Raw genomic sequence first — 27,114 nt, forward strand, 5'->3', positions numbered from 1 at the left:
GCCATCTCCTGCCGCTGCCTTCCAAGTGACTTCCATGGAGCGAGCCATTTGATACAGGCGGAGGGTGTAAAAAAGGAAAGAAAAGAAATGAAAAAAGAACAAAAGAAAAGAAAAGAGGTCCTGCATTTATAGATAGATCGGTACCTATCGCTGTGCTTTCTGGCAAGCTAAAATTTCTTTTGGGCAGCTCTGGAATATTTCAGTGTTCTTAATATTATGCAGGGCACTTCAGAGCAGTGAGCCAAGCCCCATTGCCACCTGTTTTGAGAAGAGAAGCATCACGGGCTGAGTCCTCTGGAGAAAGCCGTAGGGACCGGCCGGTTCCTACCCTATCACTAGCCAGACTTACATTTGTTAGGAAAATTTCTGAAAACCTCATTCTTCCCCCACCCTCCAAAGATAGAAGTGCCTCTAGGTGTCTGAGTTGTCGGAAGCACCAGGCGATAGAACTGAGGTGAAAAAAAAGCTTTGGTTCACAAAGAGCTATGCCAATGCCAGGTTGTGTTAGTGGCATCGGTGGGACGTGTCTGCGTGTGATGAGGCAGACCATTATTAATGTGACCCTTGCCCCCTGTCCTGTAGAAAGGAATTAACTAATAAACAGTTGGGAGGATGGGAGAGGTGAGGGGAGAGGATAGTTTTTGTGGTCTAGGGGTGTAGACAGAAGAAAGGAAGGAGCTTCAGTGAGTATGAGAGAATCAGGATTCTAAGTGTTGCTGGAAGGTCATGATTTGGGTCCTCTCTAACTTTGTTTTGAAGGATGCAAATCAGAGATTAAAATATTTTTTAGGGGCTCCTGGGTGGCTCAGTCAGTTAAGTGGCCGACTTCGGCTCAGGTCATGATCTTGCGGTCCGTGAGTTCGGGCCCCGCGTCGGGCTCTGTGCTGACAGCTCAGAGCCTGGAGCTTGTTTCAGATTCTGTGTCTTCCTCTCTCTGACCCTCCCCTGTTCATGCTCTGTCTCTCCCTGTCTCGAAAATAAATAAAATGTTAAAAAAAAATTAAAATAAAATATTTTTTAAAAGTCCCCCGTGGCTATTTGGACTGCGCTTCTTTGGACGTGACCTTGTACGCTGACGTTGGACTTAAAAGAGCTCCAGGAAAATGGAGAGAGCAATCTTAACAGTAATTCTTCACATATTTTCCAGGGATGAGTGTTTAGGGTTCCAGAGCCGAGAGGGATACTGTTCACGTTGGGCTGGTTTTGTACTCAAGAAAATGGTGAACGGGGGAAAGAGACGATAAGATGTCTACGGGCCGTGTTCCCCCTCAAGTTCGCGTGTTGAGGTCCTCACCCTCGGTACCTGAGAAGGTGTTTGGAGACAGGGCCTTTAAAGAGGAAAGTAAGTTAACCGAGGTCACTGAGCCCAATCTGACTGCGTCCTTATGAGAAGAGGAAGGCAAGACACCGGAGGAAAGGTCATGGGAGAGCATGCTGAGAAAGCGACCATCTTCCAGCCAAGGAGAGAGGTCTCAGGAGAAACCACACTTGCCAACCCTTTGATCTTGGACTTCTAGCCTCCGGAACTGTGAGGAAATAAATTTCTGGTGTTGAGGCCGCTCAGTCTGTGGCATTTTGTTATGGCAGCCCCCAGCAAATTAATTCACCGTGGCGCTGATCTCATTCTGGTAGTGGAAATGTCAGTGGCTCCCACTGACTATAAATAAAGTGTAATTCCTTAGCACGGCTAAGTCCTAAGGTACTTAATAGTCTTGTGACTGTCTCTGGCCCATCTACCTCACTTCCTCCGAACTCTGTAAAACCCCCCGCCCCCGGGGATCATCTCTACTCATTTAGCGCTATTGGTTCCTTCCTATCTCTAGGGGTCGAACTGTTACTGGGTCTTCTAGGCCCAGGTCAAAGACTACCACCTCCTTGACCTTCCTCATTCACTTTGCTTCCGGTGCACTAATCCTCCCTTACCCTTAATGGATGACTGAAACCACAGATAGTACCAAAATCTGTAGGTACCACGTTTCTCTGAGACACCCATGCTGATGATGCGGTTTAATTTATAAATGAAGGGATTAATAAGACCGAGCAATTATAACAATAGGCTGTGACCAAAGTTATGTGAATGTGGTTCTGTCTCTCAAAATGCCTCACAGCAGTACCGTACCGACCGACCCTCCTTGCGATGGCATGAGATGACAAGATGCCAGTGTGAGGAGATGAGGTGAGGTGACTGACCCAGGCACTATGACGTGAACGTGAGGCTACTGTTGACCTTCTGATGGTTCATCAGAAGGAAGATCTGCTGCTGCCAAACCACAGTTGACTGCAGGTAACTGAAAATTCAGAAGTGGAAACCTTGCGGAAGGGAAGACTACCGTAATCTCTTACTGAAGGTTGGGACAGATGACCTGGGTTTTGAGTTCCAGCCGGGCTACTTAGGAGCTGTGTGACCTTGGGCAAGTTACTTGACCTCTCTGAGCCTCACCCTCTCCCCTGTGTAGGGGAATAGAGGTAGTATCATTACACAGAAGTTGGGAAGAATAAGTAAAATAATGCCTGAATAAGTAACACAAATAAGAATAAGTAAAATAAATAAGTAATATATAAATAAATAATAAATAAATAAGTAAAATAAATCTCTCTGAAAATGTCCAATGCACACCATTTATTTTCTTATTACTCAAACTTTATTATTCTTAATATTTTTCGGTAATTCTTTTTCTTTAAAATTTTTTTTTTAACATTTACTTATTTTTGAGAGAGGGAGAGAGAGAGAGAGACAGAGAGACAGAGCACAAGTGGGGGAGGGGCAGAGAGCGAGGGAGACACAGAATCCAAAGCAAGCTCCAGGCTCCGACGTGGGGCTCGAACCCACAAACCGTGAGATCATGACCTGAGCCGAAGTCGGAGGCTCAGCCGACTGAGCCACCCAGGCACCCCTTAGTTTTTTTATTTCTTAAAGCCTTCATAATGTTTTATCTCTTTCATAATACTTTAATCTAAAAGCGCTTGGGGGGTTTTATTAAAATTTTAATTTTGTTGAAAATTCTGATTACTGAGGTAACACGCTCATTGTGAAAAGTGCATTAAAAACAGAGAAACAAGAGGGGGAAAATCGTTTATAGTCCGGCTGTCTGGGCCCTGCTGTTAACATTCTGATGTATCACCTTCCATCTTTCTTCTATGCGTCAAATGCACGATTTGGAACAAAAATGGGATCATATTAAACATATTATTTATGTCAAGTGCCTTTTTCATAGGGTAGATTTCTCTCCCTATTAACAAACACAGTCTGCGTGTTTACACCGATGGCTTGTTCTGATCCAGCTCATGGGTACAGGTTGTGCTTGGTTTGTATAGTGTTAAAAAAAAAAAAAATTCAGCCAACTTAAAAAGCCATCGGGATATTTTACAGAAAAATCACATTCTCCTGCTTTGGAAAATCTGAAGCTAGAGCCACACTGGGTCTGCATTCCAGGAAGCTAGCTGTTGGCTAGAATCGAGTACTGTTTTTACCTTGCTTTCCTGGCACGTAGACCCCTGGTCTACAGATCTGGTCACCTTAGCTACAATAAGCAATTTGCTGGCTGGGTCTATTCTACTTCATCCTTTAACCTCAGCTCCGCAGCACCTCCCACTCACAAAGCTCTTGATAATCGTGCTACATAAATCCTTGAATGAATACACTCCTTTCTACATATTCTTGTCTACCCTGGGAGTGCGCAGAGGCTTCTGGACCCCCGGCCTTCTTCTGCCCCTTGAAAGTTCCCACAGCTGGACCCAAAGTGGGGCTCCAGCCACACTGGTCACTTTGAGGAATCGGACATCTTTCTTCCCGGAGGAGCTTTCAAAAGGCAATACCTAGTCATCAGTTTGCTTCCCGCTAAAATGCAGCCGGCTGTCAAGCAGAAGAGGACAGAGAATAACACCATTAAGCCTTTCAAAAGATCTAACAGTGGGAAAGAGGGGAAAAAAATAAATAAATAAAAGTCGGTCTCCATCTACCAGTGGTTGCACTTGGTTTTTTTTTTGTTTCTCTCCACCATCTTCTAAGCACGGGTACGTGGGGTGCACTCCGCCTGGGTTCCTGGTGGGTGTTGCCGCTCAAATTAGAAGCTGGATTTCAGGGACAGCTGGAACGCTCCCTTGACACTCCGCCCTGAAGGCTACACGTGAGGCCCGGCCACAAGATGTGAGGCAGGCCCCTTTAATCCTACCCCAGCGCTTTGGCTTCTAAAACCTGATCCTCCAAAAGTTGGACTTATATAACTTATTTGTTTATTTTTAAGCCAGCCCTGTCCAAGTTGAGAACACTTGAGGCTCCCTTTCGGAAAGAAGTTGGAACCCAACATTATCATTAACTAAATCGGCAAGCGATGGTTCTGTAAAAATACCAAGCGGCACAGTTCTGAGGACTTTTGCTGTCATGTTCCCGGCGAAATGACATCGTGCGGTGGTTTCTCTGAAACTTGTTCCTGGGGTTTTCTCTCTCTCTGCCTCTATCTCTCTGTTTCTGTCTCTGTTTCTCTCTTGTAAACCGTGGCCTGAGTCGAAGGGGGATTGGAACTTGCTGCTTGAGAGAGAGAGAGAGAGAGAGAGAGAGAGAGATAGCAAGAGTGGGGGAGGGGCAGAGAGAGAGGGAGACACAGAATCCGAAGCAGGCTCCAGGCTTGAGCTGTCAGCACAGAGCCGGATGTGGGGCTCGAACTCACCAACCGCGACATCATGACCCGAGCCGAAGTTGGATGCTTGACCAACTGAGCCACCCAGGTGCTCCTATTAGATTCTAGCCATAAGGGTACAGGTACTAAAGGTCTGATACAAACGTATGTGAAGAAGATGTTCAATGCTATGTTATATCTTTTAGGAAAAGCAGCGGAAACTCTCTAAACCTTTAGGGAGTGGGAGAATAAATAAATGATGCCATTGTCAATGTATCTCTTAAAGGCCCATCAAGGTCATAAAGATTCCTTGAAGGGCTTTTGACGACGTGAGAGAAGTTAGAATTTGTTAGGTTAGAAAAAGTGGAATACAAAGTCATAAATGAAATATGAGGCCAATTATGTTTATTATATGGACAGAGATTTTAAAGAAATATACCACAATTTTAGGAGAGGTTATATCTTGGTGTGATGGGCTTATGGGTAGTTTTTGTTTCTTTATACTTTCTAGCACTTTCAAATTTTTCCCCCAGTGAGAATTTATTGTTTTGCTCATCAGATATTAAAATGATCGTCAGGTAGCCAACTTTCCTGGTGGTGACAGATTTGGGTTCACATTTTCTTTCAATGCCATTTTCCTTGACTCTTTCTAGCCACCTGCTATCCTCACATGGCTTCTCCAGTGAGGGTCTGGAGGAAAAGGCTGGGACTTAAGATAAGGAGAGTAAGGGGCTCCTGGGTGGCTCAGTCGGTTAAGCGTCCGACCTTGGCTCAGGTCACGATCTTGCCTTGGCTCGGGTCATGATCTTGTAGTTCCTGAGTTCGAGCCCCACGAGTCTCGCTGCGGTCAGTACAGAGCCTGCTTCAGATCCTGTGTCCCCCACTCTCTCTGCCCCTCCCCCTACTTGCGTTCTTTCAAAATGAATAAACATTAAAAACAAGAAAAAAGGAGGAAGAAAGTAAGTGGCTCCCTATGGAGGGAGCCACTGCGACTCCGCTTAGGACCTGGACGTTTGTGGGCATCTAGGCATGTGTTCCGAATCCCGTGTGCAGATGCAAAGATCTTCACAGATTTAAGAAGGAAGCCAGGCTGATGAGTTCTACTGACTGATCTTACGTTCAGACAAGGAAGAGCTCTAGCGGGATACCCCTTCTCTCTCTTTATCCCCACAGCCTCTGCTCCCCTAAAACAACACTGACCGAAGCGCACGTAGATACTTTCAAGTTCTGGTGAGGCAGCCTGGTTCAAGCAAGGTAACTAAGCTGTACACACTGAGCTTTGAAGGTTGTCCAGCTACAAGAGGACGGGATTTTTTTTCCGGGGCCAGCCAATTCCTCCAGTCCTGTGGGTTTCCTCTGTGTTAAATGGCTGTAACATGACTCGAGGCTTCGTTTGGAGCTGTGTCCCATGACCTCATCTCCCACCGCCTATGCACATGGGGTGAAGGGCTCCCTGCGGGCACTCAAGGGTTGTGTTGAAGGGAGACTTGAGCTGGGAGAGAGGGCCAAGTCTTTTTCTTAAGAATGTTTATAGGAAAGGAACAGAGTCTTTCAGCTACCAAGCTTGGCGATAGTTCAATGCAATTCTAGCCACCAACTGTTTGTTGAATTATTAGCTACACTGTGAACAAGGCACCCAAGAACGTCCCCGTATTCCTTAGAGAATGTTTCACTTTCCTCCACCAGCGTCCCGTCTAGCCCTCTTAGTTAAGGCTTGGATCCCTGGGTAGTGTTGTGGAAGGAACCTTGGTCTTGAAATCAGGGGGTCTGGGTTGAAAAGCTCGTCTCTACTCTGTCGCCCATGAACACTATGGCTTCCAGAAAGTCGCTTCCTCCCTCCAACCTCATTTGCCCGTCTGTAAAATAAGAATAATAATGCCAGCCTCATGGGGTCGTTCTGGAGTAGGGTTGCTGGGTTTAGCAAATGAAAATATAGACACCCAGTTACATTGGAATGTCGGATAAACAGCCAGTAATATTTGGTATATTTACCATAAGGGGGCACCTGGGTGGCTCAGTCGGTTGAGCATCCGACTTCAGTTCAGGTCACGATCTCACAGTCCGTGAGCTCGAGCCCCGCATCGGGCTCGGTGCTGACCGCTCAGAGCCTGGAGCCTGCTTCGGCTTCTGTGTGTGTGTCTCTCTCTGCCCCTCCCCCACTCACACCCTGTCTCTCTCTCTCTCTCTCAAAAATAAATAAACAAAAAAAATTTTTTTAAAAAGTATTTACTGTAAGTATTGTGGTCCCCCTAATATAAGTATTTACTGTAAAGATTGCGGACATACTCATACTAAAAACTTATTTGTTGTTTACCTACATTCCAGTTTAACTGAGTGCCCTGTATTGTACCTGAGAATTCTATTCTTGAGGCTGAAATAAAGGGATTGACCTGAAAGCCACTACCCAGAGTTTGGTGAGTAGCCTCTCCTCTGTACCTGCTCTCCCGGGGCGGGGTGGGGTGGGGGGAATCCACAAGGAGATGAATTGCTTTTCCCTTTCCCAGCAGGGGGAATAAGGACTGTGTGACCAGGCCGGTGGAGGACAAGGGAGGATGCTTAGTTAAGGAGGCCGTCTCCACAGAGAGCAGAAGACATACGGCTGGGATGAGGCTAAACCTCTGCTTGACAGACATCTTTAAAGACCTCAGCAAACAGTGTTCCTTGGTCTTGTGTGCCTTTAACACACTCTGCCGTCTGCAAGCCTGTCAGCGGAGGTGACACTACAGGGCCAGGAGAAGCCCTGACGGGGACACTGACCCCAGGGAAACCCCGTCCGGCCATGACCATTCCATAGGCTTCAAAAGCCAACTGCCGTGGTAGGCAGAGGGACTTTCCTGGGGGTAGTTTTTACAAAGAAGGGGTAAAGGTGGCTGGGTGCCCCAGAGACCTTACTGCAACTTGGGGGAAACCCAGCGAATGAGTTGACACGGGCCTGTCCTTGTCATCTCTTTTGCCACCTCCCCCAACCTTGACTCCCCTCTGGCTTAAGCTCCCCCAGCTCGTGGGGCCGACGTGGCAGACGGCAGGTCCACTCTCTGGCTTTGGTGTGCATCACAAGAGGCCGAGTGCCCCCAGAACCTCAGGGTATAATTTTCCTTTTCTGATCATCTGAATTCCAGGCGAAAAGCTCAGCTGTCGTAGGCTTCAGGGAATGTTTCCACCAGGATTGAAATCGGGGCCAAGAAAGTGCGGGCATGCAGAAGGCATTCTTTTCTGCTATTCAGATGCACTTTGCCTTTAGTTAGGGCATTAGAAAATGGTGCCTTTCCCCAGAGTCCCAGATGAAAGTTTTGAATTTCATTACAGTGAGAGAACACATAAAGGGAGACCATGGCTTGCAGCGTTTCCAAATCTGTTATGTTCCCCCCTCCCACCCACCCCCACCCCCCCGCCTCCCCAGCCATATCCCTTTTTAAAAAAAATCTAGAGAACATTTTAATGTGTACTTTCATATACATATTTGATATGAAGAAAAATAAAACTAATTCAAGCCATGACAAGTTGCAAAAAAAAAAAAAAAAAAAAAAGGAAAGAAAAAAAAGAAGAAAAATGTAAAAGGAAACCTTTGTCTGCTGCCCTAGCTTTGGTTCAAGTATCCTAGTCTGCTTGTGACTTTTATTTTGAAAGACAAGATGTAACATCAGACTATTATTTACTAAATCGTTTTCTTTGGGCTAATTTACTCTCCCAAAATTTTCATTCATCCTATGAAATGCGAGCTTTAAAATTTGGATTTGAGGGGTGCCTGGGTGGTTCGGTCGGTTGAGCATCCGACTTTGGCTCAGGTCATGATCTTGCGATTTGTGGGTTGGAGCCCCCCATCAGGCTCTGTGCTGCCAGCTTGCTCAGAGCCTGCAGCCTACTTCAGATTCTGTGTCTCCTTCTCTCTCTCTCTGCCCCTCCCGGGCTCTCCTCTGTCTCTCTCTGTCTCTCAAAAATAAATAAATGCTAAAAAAAATTTTTTTTAAATAAAAAATAATATAATTTGGATTTGATGTGCTGTATGTACGTGAAGATAAATATAGGCTATAAAAATGTAAATATGCTTGTCTGGATATCCCTGAAAAGAATCTTCCTTTGGGGCACCTGGGTGGCTCAGTCGGTTGGGTGTCCGACTTCGGCTCAGGTCATGATCTCACGGTCGATGAGTTCGAGCCCTGCGTTGGGCTCTGTGCTGACCGCTCAGAGCCTGGAGCCTGTTTCAGATTCTGTGTCTCCCTCTTTCTCTCTCCTCCCCGGCTCATGCTCTGTCTCTCTCGTCTCAAAAATAAATAAATGTTAAAAAAAAAAAAAAATTAAAAAAAAAAAAAGAATCTTCCGGAAACGGCGCTCCACTTTGTGAAGTTCTATGCAACAAGTTAATACCTATCACCTGGCTAATAGTAGCCAGATTTGGGCGAGATGTTTATTCCGTGTCGCGCACTGGGCTTTGCATGCATTAGCTCATTTATCTTCTCCGTGGAGAAGGTATTTTCATGGGTCCCATTTTACAGACTAAAAAACCCGAGACTGAGACAGGCAAATGTCCTACTGGTAGTAAGCGAAAGTCAGATTCAAACCAGAGCAGCCTGAGTGCAGAGTCCACGCAATCACCTCTCTCTCTTCTAACCGGTTAGAAAAAAACCCACAGATACTACCGCCTGCCAGGAAAAAGAGCCGGTAACGAGAGTCCTGTTGAAGAATGAGTTCATTCGGCACTCCACGGTAAGTATGGCCTCCCAGTAACTCCTAACGCGTTGCATGCAGTTCCCAACTTGCAGAAGGGTTGGTCGCAGAAGGGTTGGATTCCGAAAGTTGATTTACGAGCAAGTGCCCTGGCCCCTTCTTCCGTGCGCCAAGGCACGCTGTACACACCTCTCCTGTGACACTCAGCACACTGCCTCTTTGCTGCTTATACATCTGTCCCCGCCAGGGCTCCTGCTCAAGGGCAGAGACCTTGCCTTATGTCTCCTTTCCTGTTCCCAGCACCCAGCCCGGTGCCCAGCCCAGGGACACACGAAGTATACACACGTTGTATTACATTACAAGTTATGTGTTTAGAACTCAGCACACATTTCCCAAAAGAAACGCGGTGCGAATGGGAGTGGAAGCATTATGTTTCCAACCAGCCCACAAAAGTTTACTTAAACTTTCTTGTAGTCTACCAAGAGTACTAATAAGTAATTTGGAGCCGTGGGTGGGACAAGAGGTGGTGGGTGGGGAAAAAGATAGAAATCTCCCTCCCCCTTTCCTGAGTCAGATCTAGATGAAATTTCACGTGGGTCGGAATTCATCTTTGACTCCCCCGGACGGTCGTTTCTTCCTACATCTCCCATTCATGGGTATCCCTGCCTCCAAGCTTCCTACTCAATGCCTAGCTGTGGTCTCTCACTCAGGTCTTCCTCTCTTTCCCCGATGACCTTCTTTACTCCCTCACTAGCCCAAATTCCTGTTTCCTGAGTGCAGCTGAGCTTAGCTGATTTTCAGCAGAAAACGATGTGCATGAATTAATTCTTGCTAATGTGTGCGTGGTTGCCCAACGCGAGGCATATGAATGCTAGTACAGTAGTTAAGATGGGATGGGAGACAGACCTAGATTTGAATCCTGGTTCTACCTTTCAGTTATATGGCCTAGGTAGGGTAATTTAACCTCTCTAAGCCTCATTTCTTTCATCTGTAAAATGGAAATAATCATAGTTATACAGAGAACTAACACTTTCATGACCCCTCCTGGAGTTACAGCACATATTGGGCACAGTCCTAAGATATCTCATTTATCTAGAAAGAGATGAGAAAGAGATAGAGAGAGCACACGGGGGAGGGGGAGAGAGAGAGGGAGAGAGAGAATCTCAAGCGGGCTCCCCAGTGTGGAGTCCAATGTGGCTTTCAAACTCACGCACCATGAGATCACGACCAGAGCTGAAACCAAGAGTTGGACGCTCACCCAGCCGAGCCACCCAGGCACCCCAGTCACAAGAACTTCTTATTCATTTATTCACTTTATCTTTACAACAACCCCATGAGGTAGGCACTTAGTATTAACCTTTATAAAGGGGAGTGACTTTTTAAGAGATTTCTAACGGTAAATTATTATTTATTCCTGCCTCCCTTCTTCCAAAAAGGCTTGGAGGCAAAATCCGACATGGATAGAATTTCTGGCCACGTGGATAGAAGAGGGCAGGCATTCCCGGGAGGAGATGTTCCAAGGCAAAGGGAGTGGGGCCGTTACCAGATCACCCATGGCTGACAACTCATCTGGAGGGTCCCTTCCTTTATGTGATTCCTGTTTCCACAGCTTCTCCCCTTCCTCTGCCTCTGAATGTGCCGAATCGGCAAGTGGTCCAAGTTTTGTTTTTTTTCTAGCCCCTTTCTTTCTTTTTTAATTTTTTTCACACAGCTCATGGCAGCTGCAAGGTGGTGGGGGCCAGGCGGATGGCAGCAGCTGTTTGTATGTATGGGACCTCTGTAGTCTTTCTTTGTGAGTCAGGGGCTGCCTGTATATATCACAAGCTGCCACCTGGCAAGACATTTCGTTCCATCTAGGTTGTTTAAATGTTTCCTGGATGATATCATACATGCAAAAGGAGGGGAGGATCTTCAAGATGCTGAACTCAGTGCAGCCCCTCACTGCCCTCCAGCCCTACACTGAAACATTCGAGTGATTCCGTCCTGTAGCTTAGCAGACAGCCTTAGATTTGCTCTCCAGTCCTTCCCATTGACCAGATGCAGAGATGTTAAAGCCATGGGGGGTATGCATTTGAACAGAAGTCACGGTGTCATCATGGAAAACAGTGAGCAGAAGCCTAAGGCAGAGGCAGGTGGTAAGCTCGCCCGCTGTGGGTGTCCTTGTGATTTAGTACCTTCACTTCCCTGGGCCTCAGTTTCCTCTTCTGTCAAACAAGGTGGGTGGGCTGCACTATCTGTGGTCCCTCCTGAGTGGAGGACTCTCTGATTCTATGATGAATTCAGGACAGAGGGCTCTTCATCCTTTCTGATGTCACCCTAGAGATGGGCAGTCCATCATGACCCTCGTAAGCCTGCTCAAACGTTTCCTCATCCTTAAAACGGAACACTCTCCCCTCTGTTAACTAAACATCTCGTCATTTGAGGGATTTTTCTTGTTGTGACTCAGACTTCTGAAAACAGAGAGACTTCTACTCTATTCTTGTTACCTGGATACCTTTGTTACCGATAGAGTGACACGTCTGTTTTCACTTAGATGGTGAGTTTTGAAAGACTCAGTAGCAATGTATTCTATTTTCATGCGACATTTCTATTTAAGAGCCATTTCACACACACTGTTTCATTTGAGCCTTGAACTGACAATAGGAAAGGAAGTTTCGCTCATTTTTCTATGTGAAGAGATTCGGGGCGAAGAAACATAGATACCTTTAATAACATCTCATCCTATGGTTGCTAAACAGAAGAGTCAGGACCCCAAACTTGGATTCTGTTGACTCCCAGTCTAGTGCTCAGGCCGTGAGAACACACATAAATCAAACCCAGCACCACCACCCAATAAACCAGCTCTCCTTGCTTGAGTTTCTGCTATGTCCCGGGTACTTGACGAGGTGCTTTGCATACAACAACGGGAATATTTGAAGCAATGAGGCAAGGGAAGGACTATCATACTCGGTTTAGAGATGGAAAAAAAAAAAAAAGAAGTTTGGAGAGATGAAGTATTAAGTAGTTGCCTGATAGCTAATGTGTGCTGAAAGCAAAATTTGCTGAAGGTAAAATTCAAGCCCACACGCCTTCTTCTGGCGTTGCTGCCTTCACTTAAAAATGCATCACCTGAGGGGTGCCTGGGTGGCTCAGTGGGTCAGGCGGCGACTTCGGCTCAGGTCATGGTCTCACAGTTCGTGGGTTCGAGCCCTGCATCAGGGTCTGTGCTAATGGCTCAGAGCCTGGAGCCTGCTTCAGAGTCTTTGTCTCCCTCTCTCTGCCCCTCCCCCACTCACACTCTCTCAAAAATGAATAAACGTGAGAAAAATCTCGAAAAATGCATCACCTGAAATGATACCCATTGTAGTTTAGTCCCCAGGACTTTTTTAGGCCACGTGAATTATTGTTCCATGAAAATACAGTGAACAGAAAGGACCGGGAGGTTGAATCCCATGCAGCTGACTTGAATCTCACTGAGCTGCCCTTAATTCTCCCGCCATGTGTCACGCTGCTTGTTGGACTGTCTTTTCTAGATTTTACTTTTCATTTTTTCAAACATATTTTTGTTGCCTTTTTTTCCTAGGCCCTTCTTAAAATGTCTCTTCTTCAATTTTAGGAGATCGTCATTTAACATGAGTGTGATCTTCTTAGAACTCATATGATGGCCAGTAGAAGCATGGGATTCTAGCTTCCCCCTTCTTTCCCAAATCCCAGGATTTGATTTTCTGCATCCCAGGATCATTTCACATTTCTTCATAATCCATTCTCTTGACCATTTTACCTAGCCAACCCTTGCTTATTTTTGTATCCATGTAATTCCTTGCCTATTCTTAGGCATTCTAAATTCATCTACAACATAAGGATAATGATTTCTGTCCTGTCTGCATCTCATAATTTTGGTGATGTTCAGTCAAACCATGTATAGAGAGAAAGCACTTGGAAAAAGTATAAGGAATGATGAACACAGACAATTATAATATATTTTGCTTTTGAAAAGCCTACACTGTAGAAATGGAGTGAAATAATCAAGATTGGTCAGGGAGGTGGAGATTTAGATGTTCTGGACTTATTTATTAGTTATAATATGTAAGAGATACTAACTATATAAAATAACTTAATTGGTTACTAGATCAATTAATCTATTATTATTATTATCTTTAAAGTGTTTATTTATTTATTTTGAGAGAGAAAAGGAGAGAGAGAGAGCATATGTAAGCAGAGAAAAGGCAGAGAGAGAGAGAGAGAGAGAGAGAACCCCAAGCGGGGTCTAAGCTGTCAGCACAGAGCACGATGTGGGGCTCAAACTCATGAACCAAGAGATCATGACCTGAGCAGAAATCAAGAGTTGGACACTTAACTGACTGAGCCGCCCAGACGCCCCCTAAATCATTTAAAAATTTTCTTTTTAACGTTTATTTTTGAGACAGAGAGAGACAGAGCATGAATGGGGGAGGGTCAGAGAGAGAGGGAGACACAGAATTTGAAACAGGCTCCAGACTCTGAGCTGTCAGCCCAGAGCCCGACGCAGGGCCTGAACTCACGGACCGCGAGATCATGACCTGAGCCGAAGTCGGACGCTTAACCGACTGAGCCACCCAGGCACCCTCCCCCCTAAATCATTTTAAAAGAGAGAGTTTATGTGCATATTTTAAAGTAATGTGCTCTTCTTACCGTAGACTGACATGGGTGAGTGTTGCTTAAATACAGCGTTCATGTCCTCTGTGTTTTCCCCTCACATCTCCCTGGTTTCTTTGCCTTTACATGCCTGGCTGCCGTCCGACAAAACCGAAACCTTCAGGTCTTATTCTGGACCCTGTGTTAACCTTCTCTTGCAGAAGTTCCCACATTTTTCAGAATAAGAACACATTTTAAAAGCGTTCACTCGTTTTGTGCAGTGCCATGATGATAATGAACTCCTGGCATCCACTGACTTGGAAAATACCCAGTGAGAAAAGGACATTCCAAACTCAGTAAAACTTTTAAATGGAGTTCTATTTAATCGATCACAATGGCATCCAAATGCTTTTGGAAAATACACAGACATGTCTGAGGCGTTGTTCCATGTTTATGAACACTCAGTACATATTTGTCAAGTGAATGCATGGGTAGGAAGAGAATGAAAATTTGCAGGCACTGCTTGTGATATACATGGATTTGTGACCCTTTGTCATAACTTCATTCCCCAACTCCTGCCCCGGGGAGCCAGAGCTCAGAGTTTAGAAACCACTCGCATGGGTTCCCAAATACCCAGCCTACAGTAGGCATGCAAGAATTGTGTACTGAATGTCCACAGGACAGGAAAGAATGGATGAATGCTACTTGCCTCCCAATTAGGTTACAAGTTTGTGGATAGCAGATACGTCGTAGGCCCTTCGGTGTCCCCAGCAGAACCCAACATTGTGCTGAGAGAAAGTAGCCTGCTTTCAATAATCAACTGATTTGATTAGCATCCCTTACCAACATTTCTGGAAGAGCTTATCAGGTTAAGCTTACAGCTAAAATGTAAACTATGTAGAGGGAGCATACATGCTTTTGATATCAGAAAACTCCTTGTGTTTCTCTGCAAGTGTAAGTAAGAGAAGCCATGGAGTCAGGGAAACACAAGGCAACGGGAAAGAGCCCAAGGACGAAGCAGTGTGGCTGGCCCCAAGGGAGGGAGAGCATCTGGACACTGGAATAGAAACTTCACCCTCTGAAGCCTCAGTCTCCTGCTGTGTCAGGCCTCACCACAGAGCAGGCAATATGACCAGAGCACTGTCGGGTGGAGGAAATAGCAGAGGGAATGGTTAGCTCCTTACACCTTGGGATGGAAGGTGGCAAAGAGCAGTGAACTTACTCATAAATCGTGAACTAGAGCATATTAAATATTTTCATGGGCACCCATGACATAGAGATTTTGTTAGAGGAATCACTCACCTCAGCAACGCTGGGTAGAGCAGCCCAATCATGGTGAAGAGAAACTCTTCATATGGCTTCTTCTTGAAGGCTCCAGGGTCACAAAGCACTACGGAAAGAACTAGCCGCTTGCACCCTAAGTCTGGTGGCCACTTCACCTTGCAGCAAAGGAAGTGAAAGTGTCCAGATGAAGAGGAAGAAGGTCAACATTCTCTCTAGGGGGGAAAAATGCAGACATAGGCTTTTTTTTTTTTCGGGGGTGGAGGGTGCAAAAGTGCTTTGATTATAGCTACATATCTATAAAGACAAACAAGAAATAATCTTTATTTCTTGTTTTTCCTCAGCTGATCCTGAGATCTGAGGCCGGATTTTCGTAGGAGAGCAGCAGCCTGGAAAACAAATTACCAAAGGAAAAAAAAAAAAAAAAAGGAGAGAAATGATGTTCCAGCTGCTTTAAGTTACTTTAATTTTTTTTCATGTGTCCTGGCTGCCTTGATGTTCCTGACCTCAGTTATTTCTGTTGAGTTGAAATCGTTGGGTGAACCGGATTCCCCCAATTCTAGACGGGGCCTTAATTGTAGTGGGGTCCAGATTCCCAGTTTTGTAGCTGTGCAAGCTGAGGTACAGTGATGTAATGCACCATGTCACAGGTCCTTCTAACCCATAATGTCACACTCACCATGGTCCAACACCTTCCCCCAAACTAACCTCTCGAGCAGAAGTTCAACCCACGCACAGTACACCTGTGACCTTCTTAGTCTTCCCATCTGTCCCTCTTCATCAAAATGTGTGTCAGCCTGATGGGACATTCTGGCTGGAGTGGGGTCTGTTGGCTTTGGAGGGTGGATGTGTCTGGAATGCAATCAGGCCGGGCACCCTGGGATGGGCACTGGGCTGTGCAGTATAAGAGAAAGAACACATGCTCCAGAGCTTGACTGCTGCAGATGTCCTCATCCTACCACTCAATAACCGTGTGACATTGGCAGGTTACTTAACCCTTTTTTTGGTCTCAGTTTGTCCATCTGTAAAACAGAGATAATGGTACTTCTTTCCGATGACTATTACAAAGATTACATAAATTCATACATGTCAATGGACAGATGATTGACACTAGGTAAAGGTTATTATTATTTTTTTATTACATATATTATGGGTAGATCTTCACCTGTAGAACAATAGCCATGTGACAGGATTGTAAAACTTAAGTGACATCGAATGTATGCTTAATGGAAGAAAAGGGATGAATGAATTACCTGTGTGCTCTTGGGCAAGACACTCCATTGTCCTGGCCCTTCCTAGCTCCTCTTAAGTAACACCATGCAGATCATGGACCAGCTGGCCTTGCCATAAAGTGAACAAGTTGTTCTGTTCATCCCGGGCTTTGTGTTTTTACCCCAGAAACCCCCATGTCCTGGGAAAGGACAGATAGACTGGGATGGTGGTTACCCTGGACCTCTGTGACCCTTGCTGTGTTCCAAGGCACACTAATGATCAACCTCTTGGGCCTCAAGGTGCCCTGTCCTGGGTCCCCCACCCCACCATATCATCTGGGGTTACGTCAACTAGGATTACTCCATGTGGTCTATCATCCTCCAGCAGATGAACCTACGCTTGATCACACAGGGATCATATAATGAGCAAATTGCGTTGACAGCCTTCGGGGGGAAAGAGTAGACATGGTACGAGGCCACCTAAGGCCCAGGCATGATGTCACTCCTGCCTCATTCTATTGGCCAAAGCAAGTCACAAACCCCAACCCCATTCAAGAACTGGAGACATAAGCTCTTCCTCTTGGTACTGTGAACATAGATACAGGGAAAATAATAATTACAGACACATTTACCAATTACCATAATGATCCAGAGCTTGTATTTGGTACTCCAGTTGGTACAAGATGGTGGCAGATCAAGACAAGAAAGACAGAAGGAGGCTGTTTTCTCTTCAAGAGACTCAGGAACACTGTGAGAGAGCCAGGGTGGCTCTATCTAAACTGACTCGGGCGCCTGGGTGGCGCAGTCGGTTAAGCGTCCGACTTCAGCCAGGTCATGATCTCGCGGTCCGTGAGTTCGAGCCCCGCGTCAGGCTCTGGGCTGATGGCTTGGAGCCTGGAGCCTGTTTCCGATTCTGTGTCTCCCTCTCTCTCTGACCCTCCCCCGTTCATGCTCTGTCTCTCTCTGTCCCAAAAATAAAATAAAAAATGTTGAAAAAAAAAAAATTAAACTGACTCAATTCTGGAAGTAAAGGGAGATGCATTGGAGGAAGAGGCTATGAAATGCCTACAGACTCTACTTAAATTTCCTCCAAGTTAGATGTGGTGGTGCATGATTCACCCACACTCTCATCCCTTCTACCCTGGAAATCAGCATTGTTCCAGAGGACAGCTTCTCGTTCCTCCTCCTCAGAGAGCAGAGCAGACCCTCTCTTCCCATCCCTCCTCCACTAGAGACATGTAGTGTGGGTAAGAACTAAAGTTAGGTTGTTTTGAGCCTCTGGAGTTTGGGTTGTTTGTTACTGCATCATTAACTACCCTATCCTGACTAATAAACTATTTAATGAAATACCAGTCCTGAGGAACATTGTGTAAAATAGAGTAAAATATTTATGTAAAAATAAATTTGGGGACAATGAGAAAGTGCCAACTTTCCTTTGGTATTTGTTCTCCCTTTCTGCATTTTTTTGGTGCTAGAACTCTTGGAGTTTTGGCCCGACACTTGGGCACCTAACTAGAGACTGTCATCCCTTAGCTTCCTTTGTATCTGATTGTGTCCATTTGGCTGAGTTCAGGCAGGTGGGATGTAAGTACAAGTGATGTGTGTTAGTTATCTCCTTAAAGAGAAACTTCTTTCCTTGGACTCTCTCTCTATTGTCTTTTTTTTTTTTTTTTTTTTTTTTTTTGTCTGAGACATGGTAACCACTAGTGCCATCTTGGAGTCCATGTGTTGAGGATGGAAGAGCCACTTGTCCTGCCTTGGTCCACTCATCTTTGTACTGATACATGAAAAAGAAATTAACTTCTATTTTAGCCACTGTATTTTAGAATATCTTTGTTATGGCAGACCAGGGTGTACCCTAACTAATATCAGGCTGTATCTTCCCCTTGGAGATTAATGGGGGAACTCTATATTTTAAGTTTTTGAGGTGTCCTACTATTTCAAATCTTATTTACTGAGGGAATCCCCTTTTTGTGGGACATTTGTTGATAATTACTTATTTATATCAAAAAGACAACTTTAAAATAAATGTGTTCTTTGGAGAGTGCTGGAATCTGGGAACCAGGGGCAACTATGGAGTTATCATTCCTAATGGCAATTAATAAGGTGCATGACACCATCCACGTGCAGCTCCAACTCAGCTTCTATTGCTTTCTTCCTGGAAAAACAGCCAGGTAGTAGAAAAAGCAGGAGCTTGGGTAACAAGCTTAGACTGGAATTAAGACTGGTGATCTTGGGCATTCTTTTCACTTCTTCAGGTCTCTGTTTCCTCATTTGTAAAATGAGGATACCATTGCCTACCTCACAAGGTTGTTTGGATCCTGCATATAACGGTGCCTGGCATGTAAGTGTCTTCTTTGTTCTTCCTGTTCCTTTCTGCCTCTCTTCACTCTTTTTCTGCAGAGACCAGCATGGTGTGCAGGACACAGGAGCATTTAAACATACTTACTGACTACCTTTTCCTCATGAAAAATTTCCATGAAATTTCTGTGAGGGTTTCACAATCTTTTTAACAAAGAAATTCACTCTCAGGCCTTCTCTAAATATTCCCCTCCCAAGTCAAAGTCAAAGTCAAGATCAGTTCAATGAATGCTTTTCCTTATCTGAATTCTGAAAGGGGCCAAATTTAAAGCAGGGTGGGAGAAGGGGAGGGGAAAGAAAGACAATATCAAGCAAGGCTTAAAAGTCACAGGGAAAAGTATTAGCTCCTTTTGGGCTACTAAGTAAGATACTAAGGAAGAGAGGTGACTTGTGTCCTCATCTTTCAAGTATTTGAATGGCCATGGGCAAGTAGTGAAGAATCAGATCTGCTTGTGGTTTTTCTAGTAAAGCCAGGATGATACGTTAGAACTCAAGTTAATTAGGCGTATTTCAAAGTCAATGACTTAGCAGAACTCTCCTTAGTTTCAGGTCTGCAAATTAAGGGGAAAAGCAATAAAAAAACTGATCCAGGAAGACTCTTCCATTGGAGACTCCATGAGGGTAAGGTTGGTGCCTTCTCTTCACTCTTCTTCTGCAGAGACCAGCATGGCACTCAGGGTACAAGGATCATTTAAACATATTTGCCAACTGCATTTTCCTCATCTGCAGGGTCAAACTTCTTGAAGGAAACTTTTATTCTTTAAGAATTTTGGGGGTATGAGCATCAGAAACCAACTCTAGCTATTTCAAGGATAGACGGAACTTATCTGAAGGATACCAGGGAAGCTCATCGAATCTGTAGAACAACCAGGCTTTGAGAAAAGAAGAGCTGAGGTAACCCCAGAGACCTCAGCAACAACAGCCACTGGCCAGCTATCTAGAGTGCCTCCATGGTGTGAAAGGGAGTATGGTTGGTCTAGTCTCAGACAGGGCCAGTGGAGCAGGAATGCTGGGAGCCCATGCCTGTGATATAGAGGGTGGTACTAGAGAATGGAAATTTAATGTGAACCCAGAAGCCCTGCCCCCCACCTCCGAGCTGTGTGTTAAAGACTTTGGATGTCAGTTATCTTCTGTGCATAACAAACTATCACCAAAGGGCTTAACAGCAACCATTATACTTGCTCACGATTCTGTAGGCCAGCAATTTGGGCTGCGCTCAGCTGGGTGGTTCATGTGTTGGTTTCACTTGGGGTCATTCTTAGGGCTGCAGCTACCTGTAGCTCAGATGACACTAGATGGTCCAAGAGGGTTTCACTCACGTTTGGAAGCTGGTGTTCATTACCAACTGGGAAAGCCTGCTGATATTCCATGTGACTTCTCATCCTCTAGTAGGCTAGCCTGCACTTCCTCATGTGGTTCTCTCAGGGAAGGGATAGGGAGGTATGAGCAAAGGGCAAGGGCAGACAGGAAAACAGATGGCTCCACACATATTTGGGAGGATCAGGAGGTAAATTCCTAAGGGGATCAACGTTCATCAATATCTATTATATGCCAGGCCCAGCCCAAGGCACTTATTGAAAAGATCCCATTTTCCACCCCAGTAGTCCAGTGAGGCAGACATGATTACTTACCCCGTTTTATAGATGCAGACAGGAAGCAACTTGCCTGAGGTCCCAAATCTGGTAAGTGGCAAAGTCAGAACTTGAATTCAGATCTGTGTCTTTCAAAAATCTTTGTTGTCTCTGTTCCCCATGGTACTGTTGGCTCTCTCCTCAGGGTGGAAGGTAGCTCTTGTGCCTTCATTTGTCCACTAACAAGAGAGAAAGTGGGAACTCTGGGTTGGTAGCTGAGCAGGAGAACTGAACTGAGAAGGGAGGTAAGCAGGAAAGGGGGAGTGTCAAGGAACCTTCAAGTGCTTTCACCTCCTTTGCCCATGCACAGGGCGTTCTTTGGGTTATTGTTTATAAATTGGGGCAGTTCACCTTATTCTCTGAACTTGGTAAGTGCATAATTACCATCTGACAGTCTGACAGTGGTTGGCAAATTCATTCTCCTCTTTTCAATTTCTCAAGTTCCATGTCCTCAAGAAGTGAACATGGATACAACATGCATTAGTGATTATGAGATTTGGATATGAATTCAGAGTAATCTGGGTTCAAGTCCTGGATCTGCTCCTTATGAGCCATGTGAGCTGAAACATCCTTAATTAAAACATTAAGATAAGAACTATATAAACATGTGGGGTCATTGTGAGGATTGACTGAGATAATATATAGAAAACACTTAGCCTTGTTAATGCAATAAGCATTCATTAAATGCTGGAGAAAAATTGTTCTGGCTTAATCACGTACTAGCTGTGGGATCTTGTGCAAGTTTCCCAGTCAGCACAGGCTGGACTACACTGCTATAACAACAATCTGAAAACATCAGTGGCTTTCCACACAGTGGAGAAATACTGCTGGCTCACACTACTCGTCCACTAACGATTGGCTGAAACTTGGTTTCTCCACCTCTCTCCGGGACCCAGGGCAGCCTCTCTCTGGAACACTGCCAGCCTCTGTAGCAGATGGAAACCACGAGCTGGAAGACATGTGTCATCTCTGTCTACTTTTCATTGGCCAACTCAAGTCATAAAGCTACTCCTGAATTCAACAGTGCAGGAGTGGAAAAGTCCTCCTACAAGAAGGGTAACCAAAGGAAGAGAAATTATTATCTTTTATCATAAAATTATATGATTTACTGACTATTTATCTTGAGACCTACCTCCTGTATTGTTTGGCATGTAATAGGCATTATTGAATGAGAATATTATCATTACTCCATCAAGTGTTCCTAGGCCCCTTCTCTCAGTTTGGTCTGAAGAAGTTTCAGATCCCAAAAAGTCCAGTTGTGCCTTATTTAGCCCAACATCTGGAGCGACTCAGCTGTACCACATATTTGTTCCTAAATCACTGAATTGCTCACTGAATTGGCTGCCAAGCTACCTTTTCCAGACAGGAGAAGAGGAAAAACTTACTTGCAAAGAAAAATAGAAGGTTCCTCTTGGCCAGGCTGAGGCCTCTTGTGGAAATCAGCCATAATAAACGGAGAAGATTTGTAACAATGAGGATACCCCAAACAGAGTTAAGTTGAATTTCAGGGGATTGGCAGGGTAGAGCTGGAGAAATGTCTTCGCATCAGAAGGCTATCATCGGCTGGCAGTATGATCTCAGATCAGATCCTTCACTTCTCTGTGCCTCAGTTTCCTCATCTGTGAAAGGGGGTGATGGTGAGAATAATGACTATCTTTCACTGAATGGAAATGAGAATAAATGAAATAATATGTGTGAAGAGTTTTTACAAACTACGGAAACCATTCCATGATGGTTTGACAAAATGGCTAAACAAACCAACAAACAAAAGTTAAATTGAACAAAAATGTGACATCATACGCAAGATCTGATTATAACAGTAATTTGGTAACAAAAATGGAGATAGTTGTTGAGGCCCCAAAGCATGAAACATATTCCCAGTTCTTAAAGATCTTAAAAGGGCTGTAAAGAAGACAAAGTTATATTACTGAGGTGTTTGATTTACTGGCAACCATCTTATGCTATAATTCAGCATTACTCATGGCCGACTACTTTTCTCTCTAGAAAACTGGGTGGAGTGTGCAAACACAAAGACAGAGCATGGCCTTCTGGAACAAAACAAGATGTCCCGAGTCTTGGGGTGAGACCAAGAGATCAAAGCCCAGGTGGGCTGCTTGCTTTGTTTCTTGGGTGCCATTTGGTATCGTTTCCGTATTTCACTCAGTCAGCGTTGCTCAACTTCCACCCTCTCCATCATCAAAAAGTATTTTTAGGCCTTTTCATTACAGGAAATCTTTGGCATTGCTCTCAGGGTTGGTCAGATGGGGGAACATGAGTTTTCCATTGTTAGCATGTCTGTAAATAACAGCTAGCAAATGCATCTTTATATCTTAGAGGGTATCTTTACTCTCATCTAAAGCTGCATCTCATAATGGTGGGGACTAGGTCCCCCATCGGTGGGGACCAGAACAAAGTGCAAGAAGGTCCTTCACTAGTGTGACACTGGTCACCTCCCCACCAAGTAGGTGGCGCCCTAAGAACTTTTCCCTCCCCCTCGAAGACATTCCCAGATCCATCATTGTTCTTGTCCTTATTATTTACACTGCAAATATTTAATCATGTAGTACTTGCTCTATGCCAGGTACCGTTCTATGGTACTATGTGCTCAAGGTGTGTTAACTTATTATACTGTCATAACAACCCTATGAAGTAGGTACTTCTTCGAATCACCTTTTTCCAGAAGGGGAAATTCAGACACAAAAAAGGTTAAGTAGCTTCTCAAAGGTTGCTCATCTCAAGCTGTTATAAAGATTAAATGAGTTGGTGTTTGTGAAGTGCTTCGCACAGTGCCTAGCACACAGTAAGTGTTCTACAAGTGTTGGTTAAGTAAATCTGAAGAGCTCAGGACAGAGTCAGACCTCAAAGAGCTGAACACATTTGTGGCATGGCTGGGGGCTAGAGCCTGGTTTTTAGCCTCAGTTCTGTCTCTTTCTTGTAGGGAGATCTTGGCCAAGATTTCTTAGCCGGTTAGAACCTGTGGTCCTCATCTGTTGAATGTATCTGATGATGGGGTAGACCTTTCCCTGGTGAAAATATTGGTGGCTATGTAACATATGACAGAAAGTGAAGTTGTAAGGAATACAGCTCAAGAATTTACAGTCAACATTAAATATTTAGGGGTGAAGGCCTGTTTGTGCCATGGAAGATTTTCCCCTATTGAATTCATAAAGGGGCTTATTTCCTAGGCACGAGATTCCCTAGGACCTCATAACCCAGAGGTGGTGATAACAATAAAGGCATAGTTCAAGGGCATAGAGAGCAGAATTAGTGTGGAAAAGTTCTTGAATGTTAACTGCAATAGCATTTGACAGGCCAGAAAGCCTAAATTCTCTTGGGGTCTTGGGGGCAAAATTGATGTTGGAAGAGCCTGGTGAGATGGACAGACCAGGTAGAAAAGTGGAGAGGAAGTTGATGAGGAAGAGCCAGCCACTAGAATGGCAGAAACGTGGATTCTCCAGTCACCCATCTCGAGTGTGACATTGGCTATTACAATTACCTCTGACAATAGGTAACACTGAGTCCAGCCCCTCTATCATCTCATTTCAGAGGCACAACAGAAGTTAACTGACCCCCTTTTCACCCCCGCTAGATTTGACAGATGGTTGAAGGGAGGCTGGGAGAGGTTAAGTGGTTCCTCCACCTTGCCTTCTCCCAACCTTGAAGTTGGGAAGTTTTTGAACTTCGGGTTTTGAGTTTTTCGTACAGACTTCTTCTCAGCCCTCCACAAATTCACGTGATGTGAACTTTTCCATTTCCCTTCTGACTTTGGAAAAACTTCTCACTTCCTTCTTAAACCTGACTCTACAATATCAGCCCTTCTTGAAGCACTTCCACAGTGGGGGCCAGTGGGGGGAATGTGTCTCCCATGCCCATGTTTCCACAGAGAGAGGAACTTCCACTCCACTCCCAGGACAGAAATATATGACTGAAACACTTCTGTCACTCTCCATTCTTCCTTCTTTCCTCCTGGAAATAGCAGTAACTTTCTCTGGCTGGTGAGGTTGGGGAGGGGTCTTCTCCCGAGGGGGATGAGGTGGCAGCAACAATTATTGTTCCCCTTCAGAGCAGACTGGTCTCCCGAAGCAGCAGATCTGTGGGTCAGGGCTCTGACCAATCTTCTGGGAGGTGGTTTATCCCAAGCTCTTCAACAGAAAAAGATATTTAGAATTTCAACAAAGTCTGAGAAGCCTCCACATTCTCCAGCGTGACTGCCAGAAACAATGCTGCTTTCACTATTCTGACTGAGTTCTTTGTCTATCTCTCATTTGAATCTGAACCCAGAGAGGGACCAGCTTGTGTTTAATTGTCACCATTATTGTCTGCAACACCAGATGCTTCGGTTTCAACATTGGGTGACTTTCTCCTTCTCTTTGGGTACCACTGTGAGTGTGTGTGTGTGTGTGTGTGTGTGTGTGTGTGTGTGCATGTGTGTGTGTACACGTGTGCTAATTTTTAATAGTAGTCCTCAAGAAATATGCATTTCTGTTGGATTCCTTTGTCCTGTCCATAGTAATTTACTATTTAGTCCGCAAACATCTATCGGGTATTTGCATTGCACCTGGTTTTATTCAAGGAGCCAGGGTTACAAAAATGAAAGACCCATTCCCTTCTCTGAGGACCTACCAATCTGGTGGGGAGGCAAACATGCAAACAGGCAAATATAAAACTTTGAAATGGTTGCTGGAGTGGAAATGTACCGAATGAAACAACGAGCATCAACAAGGAGGACAGAGACAAGAGGCCCTCATGGAAGAGGGAGCTCTAAGCAGGGAGGTGAACGATGAGGAGGAATTGGTCAGGTGGCCAAGTAAAGAGAGAGCCTCCTTTCAGGCCAAGAATCACATACTAAATTATGGGATACAAGGAAGAATGGGGTGGTCAGGAGCCACTCGCAATTCCCCGTGGCTGGAGTTGAACTGCCAGGTGGAGAATTCCAAAGAGCTGCAGAGAGAGGGTGGGGCCAGTTTGTCAGGCTCCATCATTCCCTGCTAAGGATCTTGAACTTTATCATGTGAAAAAGTGTTTCTCAAACTTCCTTGATGATAAGCGTCACTTGGTTGACACTTGATAAAAATTTGGATGCCCCAGACTCACTCCAGAACTGATAAAGGACCTTGGGATCAACTAGCAAGCACCCTGGTGATCCTTAGAATCAGGTACGGTTTGGAAACACTGCTGAGCCGTGGGTTTGGGGAAAAGGACTGGCATGGAGAGAATTGCATTTTCATGAAATCAGTCTGGTACATGGAAGATGCAATGGAGGCAGGGTAGCAAAATTGAAGGTCTGGTGACAGGTGGGATGATGAGAACCTGATGGGGGGGAGGGCACAGTGGATGGGAGTTGAAGAGGACTTTAGAGTACTAACCTAGCAGTGTCTCAGATTCATGCACTTTCCTCTGAAATGAGTGAAGGAAAAGTATCTTCTTGATAACCTGAAGCTCTAATCCCCAAAGTGATGGTATTTGCAGGTCATGAGGGTAGGGTTCCCATGATGGGATTAGTGCTCTTTGAGGAAGAGATACAAGATAGCTTGCTGTGAGGGCAGAGTGAAAAGGCAGCTATATTTCTGCAAGCTAGGAAGATGGCCATGGCCAGAGCCTGACATGCTGGCATCCTGATATAAATTTCTGTTTGTTGAGCCACCCAGCATGTGGTATTTTGTGTAACAGCCTGAACTGACTAATATGTTACCTAATCTTCCTTATTAACTTTGTACCCCTCTGGGTAGCAGGAAAAAAAAATGTAGAAAAAAATCTAGTAATTTCCATATGATTCCCCAAAATTCTATGTTGCCGGGGGTCTCTCTCTTCTTGTCTTTCAGCAGCATCCAACAGAGTGGACCATGCCCTTTCCTGCAAACACTTTTTTCTTGCTTTCTTTTACATCACATCCTGTAAGAGTTGTCCACCCTGCTTGTTCGTGCCCACCATGGCCTCTCCAACTCTATCTTTGGTTGAATGCTTCTCTCACATTTTACTTTGACTTTTGAAATCTGTCTTGGATCCCATTTTCTTTTACATCTTCTCTTGGTGACCACACGTTTGCTTTAAATACTATCTAAATGTTGATGCTTTCCAAACCTCTTTCTCCACCACTGGCCTTTCTCAAACACTCCAGACTCATGGCCAACTGCCTGCTTAGTGTCTTCCCTGCATGCTCAACAAACTCTGCCTGTCCCCAGTCTTCACCCCCCTCAGTCAGCTGTCTCAGTCTCTCCATCTTGGTACAAGGTGCTACTAGCTTCCCAGCTGCTCAAGTGAAACCTAGGCGATTTCCTTGAGTCCCTCCTCTGTCCCTTAAATTCCATGTCAAATATGTCAAGAAATTCTGCAGACTACTTCTGAATATTCCTCCTTTCTCCATGTCCTAGACCCACTGTTCTCAGACTTGATCATGCAACAGGATTGTCTGGGTGCCTCGTAAAAAACCAAATTGCTGGGCCTCATCCATCCTCAGAGCTTCTGAGTTAGTAAGTTCAGGGTAGGCCTGAAATTGACGGTTCTTTCAAAGTTCTCAGAAGATTATGCCAGCTATGAACCATACGCTGAGAACCACATCCTATAATATGTCATCAACTTACCAAGTCTTCCATTATCCCTCACCTGGACTATGGTAACAGTTTCCTAATTTGGATCCATGTTTTTGCTCTCATTCTTATTCACGGACTTTTTTCATGTTTTCTGTTTTCACGGTCCTTTTTAAAAATATCCTTCTAATATTTCAGAAAATTCCAGCCTTGGAAGCTCCACTGTCTA

The 27,114-nt window shown here is 44.9% G+C and overlaps 1 protein-coding gene across 2 annotated transcripts in view; it reads right to left on the reverse strand.

Moving 5' to 3' along the window:
• RBPJ (recombination signal binding protein for immunoglobulin kappa J region) overlaps nucleotides 1-15,307 on the reverse strand; it is a 218,420-nt gene extending 203,113 nt beyond the window's left edge. Inside the window, exon 1 of one of the 2 annotated variants that reach the window (XM_019453552.2) lies at nucleotides 15,177-15,307. In XM_019453552.2, coding sequence (XP_019309097.1) covers nucleotides 15,177-15,208 — 32 coding nt within the window. In that variant the 5' untranslated portion in view covers nucleotides 15,209-15,307. The remainder of the gene's footprint in view (nucleotides 1-15,176) is intronic. The other variant, XM_019453555.2, reaches the window with a different exon arrangement.
• Nucleotides 15,308-27,114: the final 11,807 nt, after the last annotated feature.

This window comes from Panthera pardus, unplaced genomic scaffold (assembly GCF_024362965.1).
Source record: "Panthera pardus isolate Hobbes unplaced genomic scaffold, ASM2436296v1 HiC_scaffold_13, whole genome shotgun sequence".
Classification (NCBI taxonomy): domain Eukaryota; kingdom Metazoa; phylum Chordata; class Mammalia; order Carnivora; family Felidae; genus Panthera; species Panthera pardus.